Source organism: Vanacampus margaritifer, chromosome 2 (genome assembly GCF_051991255.1).
Source record: "Vanacampus margaritifer isolate UIUO_Vmar chromosome 2, RoL_Vmar_1.0, whole genome shotgun sequence".
Classification (NCBI taxonomy): domain Eukaryota; kingdom Metazoa; phylum Chordata; class Actinopteri; order Syngnathiformes; family Syngnathidae; genus Vanacampus; species Vanacampus margaritifer.
In genome coordinates this window covers 2015571-2028395 of record NC_135433.1, presented here as the reverse complement: position 1 = coordinate 2028395, position 12825 = coordinate 2015571, and the positions used below count along the sequence as shown (strand labels likewise).

The 12825-nt window shown below is 36.8% G+C and overlaps 1 protein-coding gene across 1 annotated transcript; it reads left to right on the top strand.

Annotated features, from left to right (window-relative positions):
- The first annotated feature begins 200 nt into the window (after window positions 1-200).
- Window positions 201-12601, top strand: LOC144044918 (cyclic AMP-responsive element-binding protein 3-like protein 3-A). The gene is made up of 9 exons (XM_077559621.1): window positions 201-287; window positions 1325-1568; window positions 2307-2437; window positions 4143-4247; window positions 4374-4480; window positions 6968-7036; window positions 8361-8445; window positions 8660-8753; window positions 12423-12601. The coding sequence occupies exons 1-9, from the start codon at window positions 201-203 to the stop codon at window positions 12599-12601; spliced, it is 1101 nt and encodes a 366-aa protein (XP_077415747.1).
- Window positions 12602-12825: the final 224 nt, after the last annotated feature.

Sequence of the window (12825 nt, the reverse complement as noted above, 5' to 3'; positions counted from 1 at the left end):
ATTAATAAAAACATCTATTTGTATTAATCTATTTATCATTATTATTATTAGTTTGGGAAGCAGTGGTCAAGAAGCGAAAAGAAAACTTTACAGTATCTTTTCTCCAGTTTCCGAATTTGTTTTGAGTTCTTTATTCAGACAAGTCATTCGAGCGTGCACAACAGCGGTCCTGATTTTCCTCTTTTCAGGCGAACGCTGGGATGGATTTCGTCGACCTGCTATTCAGGAGCAAAGATGAAACCAGCGGCTGCCACGGCAACGCACCGTGGACCATCACCATGTTTGACGTAAGCGCACGGCTCGTTGTGCGGCGCAAAAGCCTCAACGCAGGCACTCTGACACCAATTCTCATCAATGCAATGTCAGTGAGGGTCAACTGCTTTTGTCTTCTCTTACGTGGCGCCGTCACAACATCGAAGCTGCCAAGCTCTCAATTCAATAGTACACAAACACTGATTTATTTAGTTTCTACACAAGAACCGTTGACAGTTCGTTTTTAAGCTCATGAGGTAAAATGAGTGCTCTGAATGTGGTCATGGAATTGTTTTATTATTATTATTTTTTTAATTGCTTGAGGCCTCAAGAGTGGTCACTAGGGTTGTTAAAAAAAAATTGTTTCGGCGATATATCGCGATATTATCGTGCACAATTCTCGTATCGATTCAATATGCAGCCAAATCGATTTTTAAACATACATTTTTTATGGAAATATTCAACAAAAAATCTTACTTGAGGTTAGCTTTTAAACCAAGAGCGCCATCTAGAGGAGTAAAAAAATATCACAGGTGCTTCATAAAGCTTCATTTGTCTATCAATACTGATTACGATACGATATACTTTTATTTTCCCCGTGGGGAACTCTTTCCAGCTGCAGTTTACAGTAAAGAAAAAAACAACAGAATAGAAAGAGATAAATTTAAAATTAAATAAGAAGTGCAGCAATAAGTAGAAGACTTCCCAGAAGTCTTCACAGAAGTATACATGTGTAGAGAAGTACATACATGAGGTATAAATAATAAAAATAAATAAATAATAAATTTAAAAAATATATATATATATATTAGTATTTTCAAAATTTTGAATAAAAATACACAATAATTGACTTATAGATTCGGATCATGATTCATCAGTATCTAATCTAATCGTGACCTATGAACCGTGATACGGATCGAGGCAATTCACACCCCTAGTGGTCACCAGAGAATAAAAACAGCCTCAACATTATTCATTGCAGAAAAGCAACACAAAAAAAGGCAAGGCAAACGTCATCAGTAAATCATTTCAAGCCACCATGTATACATTTTGGACTTACCTCGGTCCGCAGACGCTGAGCCCGGAGGGAAAAGGTACCGAAGACTTTTTGGACTCCCTGCTGGCCGGGAGCGAGTCTTCGTCATCTGCGACCTCCCCCCCGTGGTCGCCCCGAACCCCGGACAGCGACATGTGCGAGGACGGCCTCGGGCTGCCTTCCTGCGCTTCGTTTCCAGACTTGGACCTCACATGCGTGCAATTTCCATCCTATAAGCGGCAAAATGAAATCGCGGCTGACGTTTCCATTGATCTGCAGGGTAGGATTGCATTTCAAATTCACAAGCCATGAAAAGGACAATCTGCTGTTGGGCTAAACTACAATTTGCACAATATTTGTGGTAGAATAACAACAGTTAAGAATGTTTGAAACCTGTTTTTTTTAGATTGATACCAGTACAAGTACTCAAGTAGTCATGATCCCGATACTAGGTACCGATACTACTATTACTTTTGATTCCCAAAATGACAGATACAGTCATTTTAAAGAAAGACCCCAATATAGCATTTTCCTTTAAAGAGTAACTCAACAACAAATCGTTTTTTTTTTTTGTGTGTGTGTGTGTGTGTGTGGGGGGGGGGGGGGGTAATTGAAATCATGATTATTTATTTACTTGGTACAAATCAAGAAAATGGTCGAGCATATTAAAAATATTAAGACCAATTGAAAAAAATAGAAACACTGTAATTATGTAAGTTTCTTTTGTAACAGACAGAATTAATGATAATATTTATTTATTTATGTTGGCAAAAACTTGAAAGACGATAATTAATGTTTTGGGTACAAAACAATAAATGTTTACACATTTAAAAAAAAACCATTTGTGTTATCTTGTGTATGGAATGTGCTACTGTATGTACCTAAAGTTGCCTTGCCTTTATATTCATCATTATTGTGACAAACAAAAATATTGAATTTCCACATAGTAAGAATATTGAATCAAGTGTCATTTTTTGGATCTGAAGAATCTTGCGGATTTCTGCTTTCATGTTTCCAGGCTGGGAGTGCGACGGCCTCCAGGAAAAGCTGGGAATGGCGTATTACCTCACATCCAATCCAAATTCCACAACCTCCACCAATCAGACGCTCACAGTGAAGGACTTGCTTTTGTCCAACCTGGGAGAGAAAGTAAGCAAAAAAACATTGCTAGAAATGATTTGTTATTCTAGTATGTTTGTTTTTTTTACTGAGAAAAATAACACTAGAACTTGAGAGCCAAAAGTCAAACACGCGAAATCGGCACCTGGAAGTGACGTCATCTGAAGGTGCTTTTCTATTGGCTGCTGCTCGATGACGTCGCTTCTGTGCGAGACACTTTCAAACGTCCTTTTTCTGGTTAATATTGAAATAAATATACTTAAATCACATTTAAAATCAACCCCAAAACCTCATTTATTAAATTAATAACTAACTAAGGACATTTTCCATATTAACTCATTCACTGCCATTGACGGCTATAAACGTCAAAAATTCATTTGAACTATTTCTATTAGTTTCACATTTTTTCCACTTCTGTTAACAAGATTATGAAAATGTACATTTAGAACAGATATAAAATTTGTGAGTAGTAAAGTAATGCGATTAAAATAAAAATAAAAATTTTACTCGCCTGACGAGATGATTATTACAAATTAGGGGTGTCAGGCGATTACAATTTGTACTCGTAATGAATCGCATGACATTAATAGTTAACGCACGATTAATCACCAATTTTATATCTGTTCTAAATGTACAATAAAAACTTTTTTCTAGGTTTTCATACTCTTGTTAACAAAAGTAGAAAAAAGGGTTAAACTAATAGAAATAGTTGAAATGCTTTTTTTGACTTCTATAACCGTCAATGGCAGTGAATGAGTTAATGGTTATAGTTAGTTTTTGTAAATGTAAAATGTAGTTTCAGTTAGTTAGTATTTTCATCTTTATCTTAACGAAAATGTTTTTGAATTTTAGTTTGAGTTCTAGAAAAAACCTTGCCTGCGACTATTATCGTTTCTGTCTGCACATGTTTGTGATCAAATGGCTGCGACGTTGATGCTATTCATTAGCCCCTTTATGGCATTTTACATTGTTTGCTAGCATTAAGCAAAACGTTGAGTTTGACTGGAGGAGGCAATTAACTGCCTGAAACCTTCTTTTTTTTTAATTATTATTTTTTAGATTTGTTCAATATCTGCCAAATTTGTATCTCAAAGAACTTGTAAATCACGTCATGAAGAAAATATTCATCACGATTAATTTGGTAATAATTGAAATCACGATTAGGACGATCATTTGTTTTTTTTGTTGCAAAACAAGAAAATGTTTAAACGTAGCAAATATTAGGACAAAAGCATTTCTCTGAAACACTATAATTATGCAAGTTTCTTTTGGACCAAACGGGATTTATTAAATGAGTTATTTAAAAAAAAAAAAAATTTTTTGTAAATATATACATTTAAACCACTCAAAATTCGTATTACTAATTTTATTTTAGTTTACGATGATGCCAAATTTATAATTGTGGAGTGTTGAATAATTGAAATTGTAATTGAATTTCAATGAATTGCTCAGCCCCACCTCAAGGCACAGAACCATTGAGTGTCAACCGAACCCAAGCAGCCCACATGGAAGTCAGAAAAATGAACCGCCGTCCCTTCAGTGACCCCATAGAAAAATGTCATTAACAAAAGTGGGAAAATGTTCAATAATAAAAAAAATTGAGGCCTAAAATCCAATTACAATTCCTTCATTAAGTGCCTTTTTTAAGGCTGTGTTCGCCTTAATTGAATCCAGAAGTTGGTTATTATATTTCGTCATTTCATACGTATTCTATCCGACCATTTCGATATCCCAGAGAATTCCTCAGCATCCTCTGCAAGAGCTCGTTCTTAACGAGGATGAGAAGAAACTTCTGGCCAAAGAAGGCATTAACCTGCCCAGCGAGCTGCCGCTGTCCAAGGTGAACGAGGCACACGCACGCATGCACGCACGCACGCACTATGCACAACCTCTGCCAGAAGCTGAAACTTATTCAGACCCCGCCCCTCATTCCCTAACCCCGCCCCCTCGTGTGTTTCCTCTCAAGTATGAAGAGCGTATTTTGAAGAAGATACGGCGGAAAATACGCAACAAGCGCTCGGCTCAAGAGAGCCGCAAAAAGAAGAGGGAATATGTGGATCGTCTAGAAGAAAGGTACGAGATGGTCTCTCACACATACTAAAAACTCTCACAGAAACTAACACACATCCCAAAAAGAAAACCCAACCAAAAATCACAGATCATGCTAAGCAGTAAACTCCTCTCAGGAAAAAAAAAACAAGCACACTTAGAAAAAAATATTCTCTCACAAAAACAAAAATACTCTCAGACAATCGAACGATTGTCACACACAAAAAAACACACCTGCACTATAAAAACCTCATGCTAACCAACATAAAAAAATCTCTCTCTCACAAAACTTCCCAGCAAACAAACAAAACTCTTAAAGACAACCTAAAAACCTCAAAAAGACTCACACACAACAAAAAGCCTCTCATACTTACCCAAACTCCACCCCCCCCCAAAAAAAACCCTCACACTTATAAAAACAACTTCTCACACACCAAAAACAAGCATAAAACACGAAAATGTCACAAAAAAATACTGTGTATATAAAACCTTTCATGCTACAAAAAAAAACAACTAGCAATGGGCGAGTACCAATACCAGGTATCGGTACCATCACACTTCCTAAATAAAAATGCCTTTCACGCACACCAAAAATTCTCTCTGTCATAAAAAAAAAACTCTCTCACACACATGAAAAAATTCTCAAACAAAAAATCTCTTACAGGCCCAAACAGTCTCACACATAACAAAAAGCCTCTCATACTTAGCAAAAACCTCTCATAGTCGCCAAGAATATCACACACAACAACAAAAACTCTCGTGTCCAAAGCAAACCCCTCTCACATTCCCTCAAAATTACACCCACAATAAAGACTCACATTCACCCAAAAACTCTCATATATCTAAAACACTTATAGGCACCAAAAAGCAAGCACAGTCACCAACAACACCAAAAATACTCTCACTTACTTACCAAGAAACCTCTCACACTCACTTGAATACCTCTCTCACACCAAAGAATCTCATGCACAAACACAAATACTGGCAAACCCTCACGCAGAGAAAAAAAAAACAATGTTTACTTCCTGTGTGAGCTTTTTTTTACTAAAAGATGTAAATATTATATGGATCTTTAAAACTGCAAAAAATATTGAACTTTTGGGCACATATTTAATATACAGCCGCATCACCAAACAAAAATACAGTATGTGTTAGGGTATTGATTCTAATTTCCTCAATCGATTCGATTTCGATTCACAAGAGTTCCGTTCAATTTAAAAAAAAATTCAGATTCGATTCGCTTCAATTCAATCTGATATTGATTATTTATGCCACATCAATTCTGCTTAAATGTCAAGGACATGATAAAAACTCTACAAATATTAAATTCCGGTAACTGGTTGAATAATTTAGTTGATTAATGAGAGTAACACAAACATTGACATCGGCAAGGATGAAATGAAAATATTTTCATAATCTAATTCAGTAATTGTAAATATGAACTAAAAATATTCAGAATTGTCTTTAAGTGCAGGTCATTCATAAATGTAAAAAAAATACTTCAAAAAATTGGCCTTTAAAATTCAATTTTCTTGTTAATTGACTGCCAGACGTTTTCAGAAATGGGATGTCCCCAGTGCCAGCCGATTTTAAGCATTTTGACTGATCTTTCAAGGTCCACAGAAAATGTTGTGTTTGGACTATGGAAACACACATACTACCAAATGAAAGATTGGACTCTCATCTTTCATCAGAAAAAAAAAAGTTTGTTTCTACCTTATTCCGTTCTTCAGTAATCAACAACAGAAAATGGTTAGTTTCACCTCTGTTTTGAAACAAACGTCTTTTAACGTCTTTGGCACTCCTCCATAGGATTTTACTAAACGTTATTTAACGTTTTTGGCAGTCAAAGAGTTAATTTTATTTTGCTTTTATGAATCAATATCGGGCTTGAAAAGGAAAATCGATTCAATGTTTATTATTAGATTTTTTTTTTTTTAAACCCGGCCCTAGTATGTGTAGTGTTAGTGGAAAAGTTGTTGTAATGTAATTGTTGTACATTATGTCATCGGTGAATAACTTTAGAATTTTGAAAATGAGGTGAATTTGGATATTTTTTCACCCTAGCTCACCCGTGACCCTGCACAGGATAAGCAGTAGAAAACGGATGGATGAAGACAAATGCTTGATAATTCAATTAGACATCCGTGAGATTGTGCGGAATATTTAGTTGATATCTAGTCCGACATCTTCACTGGTGAGATTTCACAGCCTTGCCGTTACTTCGCCGGGTCAGCATTAATTGCCGATGTATCCGGCCACGAGCAGAGAATATCGTCAAGGTGCCGTTAACAGTCAGGACTCAGATCAGCCATAATGACGGATGACTCCGAGGGATGAAGAGAAACAAAAGAGAGAAAAAAATGGGCTGGAGTCATTGCAAGACACAGATAACGCTCAAACTGATATTGGCGCGGGAGGGGAAAAAAAAAAAGGGCAGACAATGAAATGTCCTATTGGCAGATTTTTGATAGCCTTTTCCTCTTTGTGTCTGCCTTTGGCCTCCTTTAGGATGTCTGCATGCAGCGCTCACAACCTCCAGCTGCAGAGGAAGATCCAAAGACTGGAGGAGACAAACAAGTACATACTTTTTTTTTTCTTTAGTTTTTTTTTCCCCACTTCTAGTGAAAGTTCCAGCTGTGGATCCCAGTTTTCAAAGCAAACATGGGGAAGCAGCTTTTTAGCTGTTATGCCGCATTCAAATGGGATAAGATGCCAACATAAGTGTAGTCAACCCCGAGCATAAATTCTTTCGCAAATGAGTCACAGTCCTTCCGACTCTTGTATGGTGCTCCGCAGGGTTTTATTTTAGGGCCCCTGCTGTTTTCATTGTATTTCTTGCTGCTGGGTTCCATCTTAAGAACGCTTTCTCCACAAAAAATGGGAGTTGACTCATAAATATATAAATCAGAAGTTCAAAGATTCATAGTTTTTTTTCCCCCAGGTTCCAAAGCAAACATGGGGAAGCAGCTTTTAGCAGTTATGCTGCAAGTCAGCCCCAAGTATAAATTATTTTAACTAAACTGTAATTTTAAAACTATGCTTCTTTGTCATACTTTTTAGAATTTTTAACCTTTTTTAAAAATTATAAATAAATAAATAAATATATATATATATATGTATATATTATGGGTGTCAAAATTAGTGCGTTAATATTGAGTTAAAGTTCTTTTAACGCCAGAAATTTTTTAAAATGTATTATTTTCGCTAAAAATAACTCAAAAACAGTTAAACTTCTTGTAACAAAAGTGAGTACATCACTGAGTGAAAATGTCCAAATTGAGCACGGTTATTTTCCCTCCCACTAATCTTTTTACGTGCGATTAATAATGACCGCCCCTTACTTGGAAAGCCTGTACTGGGGGAATTCCAGTTGCAACAATATCATATTTAACAATAATAATAAATAAATAATAATTGGTGGAGACCGGGGTCAAGTTGTATTTTACAATTTTAAAAACGTGCAGAATTTCACAAGTAACTTCATGTTAAAGATTAGATTAGCTCTTAATATGAAAATAAAAATACACTGAGCTGTCACCAACGTCTTACAAATGCAATTATGCCATCTAGTGGCAGTAAAATGACCTTGACGTAAATCAATATCTCACTCATTTTTTTACAGTACAGTACATCTTTTTAATTTTAACTCAATTTTATGAATGATTATGAAATGACTGTATCAACGACTAAAAGATGCGGCCATATTTCGACATTTTTTTCCCCACCTTTTGGTTAACAAGAGTATGATTTTTTTTTTAACATTTTACTGTACATTTAGTAGAGATATAAAATTTGCGATTAATCATGAGTTAACTATTGAAGTCATGCGATTAATTACAATTAAACCCGTAATATATATATATATATATATAATTTTCTTTTGTGTGTGTTTGCACGCCAGCGCCCTGTTGGAGCAGCTGAGCCAGCTCCAAGCGCTCCTTCCAATCAGCTCCAAGAAAACAACGCAAAGAGGGACCTGCCTCTTGGTGAGTCACACCGCACTCAGCATTCCTTTATCCAGACGCACTCTTGGCAATACCGAAATAATAAATGCAGCGGCTGGCGCTGGAGTGCCAATACACATGATTTAAAAGGCCCCGCTGTTGTCTTGCTTTTCCATCTTAATCAAATTAAGCGTCGAAATGCCTGCAGGATGTGTAAAAGGTTGTGTTTCTAACAACGTTTTCTCGCATATTGCAGGTTTTGCTTCTTTCCTTCGCTCTTGTTATTTTCTCAAATATGAAGCCGGATCGCTACAGTCAACTAAGCCAGGGAGAGTACACGGAGACCTCAGGTGTGTATTTATGTAGCTGGGCTGTCAGTGGTGACTTCATCCGCCTCTTGATACCTGCACTACAAGTAGTGATGGACAAATGAAGCTTCATGAAGCACTTGTGATATTTTTTGACTCCTCTAGATGGCACTATTGGTTTAAAAAGGCAGTGGACATGTAATACATTTTCATTGCACTAGCCTTTATATTTGAACCAAGAGCACCATCGGGAGGAGTAAAAAAAAATAGTAAAAGTGCTTCATGAAGCTTCATGAGGCTTCATTTTCCCATCACTAACTACTATCACGTCGCGGTTATGGAAGCCATGAATACGATAGACAAAAGCGAGATAACGCAACGATGCCGTGGTCTTCATCTGGTGCAGTTCTGATTCAACATTTATTTCATGACATGACAAAAACGTCAGTGGCGAGAAAAAGTTTTGTTGACCCACCAAACAGAGGACGGAAAATGCTGACAGCGCTCCGAAATCATGTGAAATGTGAATTGGTTCATGAAACAGAAACAGATCCTAATTAACTCACAAACACAGCTGTAAAAAAATCAATAAAAAAAATACATAGATATAAGATTGAAGAAAAAAATACTTACAACGTCACTCGCATTGGCTGCAGCAGCTCAAGCTTGAATGGAAACAAACAACTGCCGTTCTGAAGGCCCGGGCTAGATTACAACAGCGGCCCTCAAATGGGGTTACGTGAGATTTTGAAATATCGTTAAAAAGTATATGTAAATATTTCTCAAAAATTGTGGTGCAAAGGATCACTAAAGTCGCGTCAGATTTGAGTCACGGATCAGATCGTTTTTCGGATCAGCAAAAAAAGATGGAGATAATTAGTACTTTGTCTTCATTTATTTTGTAAAACGATTTTCCCATTAAATAAAGAAACAAATCGATTCAAAATGTCTAATATAGCCATTTAGGAAGACAACTTTAAGTGCAATATGAAGCAGAAACATTCTCATTTTATACATGCTGCATGTGTAAAATAACACATTAATGGCTTCAAGTTGTGCTCTTATAATCTAAATGGCTAAATTTGATATTTTTAGTTGAATGTTTTTCTTTTTTAAAGGGCAAAAGTGTTTTATAAAATGAATGAAGACAATGTTCTATTTATCATCTTTTTATTTAAATAATGAAAAGACCTCAACGTGCAATTTTAAGGCACTTTCCCTTCCTTTCAACATGGAGAGTGAATTACAAAGTAGTCTTGGTCCAGGATACTGAAAAAGAATTCAAGTTAGCTTTACAGCTAGCAGCTAGACACTCGTTGGTAATGTTGACAGCTAGCCGCTAGCCGCTAGCCGCTTCCGTCGGAGACTTCTGCCTGTTAGATATTATTAACATTTTAATTCTTTATTTCATATATTAACTATGTTGAAATGTTTTATAGATGTGTAAAGCAAGTGATATAACGTTGAACTCAGTATAATTTGACCTTAAACAAAGGTGGAACATATTGCTTAGTCTAAAAAAAAATTCCTTCTCAGTGTTCTGTGCGAAAACACATTTGGTCCTTGAGAACAGAATCTGCTTCGAACACACACACCCCTGACTCTGTTTGCGCCATCGCTCACGGAAAAGTACCCAGAGAGTATGTTTTGTCTACAAATGAAAGAGAGGCGGTCTGTTTAACGATAAGAAGCCATTTTCCACGCGGAAGACACACATTCGGGACTCTAAAATTCCACCTGCTACGTGATGTTTGGAGTCTGTCACGATGTCCAGAGATCTCTGTTTTTTTTTATTAAATCATTTTTGCAAAGGTGTTTTTTCTTACATTAAATCTGTCTTCAAATTTTTGGAACACGCAAAGAGGACAAATAAATGTATTCCTCTTCATGCCTTGGCATACAATGACGGCGTAATTAATTAGCGGTTTCTTAGCGTCCTAAGTTAGCGTTGTGATGTTGGTCGCAACTTTAATGTCATTGAGACCTGCGAACGTCTAAAGGGGAAGTCAAGCTAGCGATCACGCCACGACGTGGGCCAACTTCAAAGTAAAAGTGTACTATTTGCATTGCCGTCAATGTATGACTGTATTTGGTCAACTTTATTTTGAAGTTAGGCTTATTTTGTTAAGTTGAATATGTTTCAGCTTTCTTGACATGTCACAATGGTATCGACTGTGAATGCACACTTTGTTATTTTATTTGTTATTTTATTTTTTTCTCCACCAACCAATCCGCAAACCGTGAACCGTGAACTGATCACGGATCAATGACGATCCTGTTGCATCACTACTAAAAAAATCTAAGTTTATAAAATGAATTTTATATTCAGTAGGCTATTCAATTTCAGTGTCTTAAAACCCTGCATTTCTCCCATACCAGAATAGTTTAACCCAACTTGTCATATGCAACCTACAAAACTTTATTTAAAATTTAGATAATCATTTCTTTTTGAGAACAGAGCTTTACGATGATCCCAAAAGATGACACTCTATGTTGGTAATAATTTGTATTTAATCTTAAATAGAGTTCCAAAGTTTAATAAATCAGACAATAGTTGGGTTTTTATCCACCCCTTTTTATTCAAATTTTCAAGAAATGTGAAAATAAAACTGAATGGAAAGGTTGGAAATTCGAAAAAGGGCCCAAACTTCGCAAAAAAAAGTTTTCTTACGCCTTGAGGGGGTGGATTTTGAAGTGTATCGAAAAAAGGAAAAACGCGAATTCTGGCGATGGAAAAACGTTTTGCGAATAACCGCTGGCAAGACCAGATATTGCGTCACACGTACGTTAGTAGTCCCAAAGCAAAGTCGTTAACGTAAAGTAAGGTATGTTTGGGAGGATGACGAAACAGAAATCTTTTTGGAATGAACTCATTCACTGCCATTGATGACATTTTTTCCACTTTTGTTAAGAAAAGTGGGAAAAAAAACTAGAATTTTTTAATTCTGTTTTTTTTTGTTTTTAAATATACATTTAAACTAAATGCATAATTAAAAAAAACTAGATTTTTTAAAATTATACATTTAGAACAGATATAACATTTGTGATTAATCATGAGTTGACTATTGAAATCATGCAGTTAATTACCATCAAAAATGTAACACGATAATTTTTTTTTTAAAAAAGATTATTAAAGATTAGGGGCGTCAGGCGATTACATTTTTTAAATCGGAATTAATCGCATGACTTCACTAGTTAACTCACGATTAATCACAAATTTTATATCTGTTCTAAATGTACAATAAAAAAAATCTTGCTTTTCAATACTCTTGTTAACAAGAGTGGAAAAAAATGTGAAACTAATAGAAATTGTTCAAATGAATTTTTGACGTCTGTAGCCGTCAATGGCAGTGAATGAGTTAAACAAGCGAATATTAATGCTATTGCGCTGCGGTTGATCAATAACTACAAAAGCAAACTCACACGACGTCATCGCACGGCGCAGTCGCTTCCTGGTCGTTGTCGTCTTCTTTTAAATTAATGGTGGATCACATCTCTATGGTGTATAGCGCCACCTACAGCGGCGGAGTCTCCTCTCAATATTCGCAAAAGAAAAACAGTTGGAAACGAGCATAAGTCGCACGTCTGTTTTGCGCATTTTCAGTAAATTTGCTTAAAAATTTGAAACAATTGGATGGAAACCTGACACACACCCTGACAAAAACATGACACCCCCCCGCCCCCTCCCCCCTCCATGTGTATGTCCCACAGTGCCGTCACGCTCCCTGCTGTCAGTCAAGCAAGCGGAAGAGACCACACCTACACGCCCGCCCCTCCCGTTCTCCAGGAGCGCGTCGGGCGGTGTCGTGGAGCAGCTTTTCCAATTTCTGCCCAAGGGGGAGCTGCCGGCGTCCCAGCGGCGCGATCACGCGCCGAGCAGCAACTATTGACGTCTGCCGACCCTCCGCAGGAAAGACACTGCAAAAGGCAAACGGGCGCAGCATCCAAATGAGAAGGCGTCCGATTGCTTTTGGGCTTTTCTCACCGAGGGCCGTTCACGTGGTTGGCGTGACACGCAAATAACACGTTGTACAGTGAGAGCTGCACCGCGACCTGCCAGATGACGGATTGTGGCGATGAGCGAAGGCCTACTGCTCGTTTTGTGCGCCGTGAT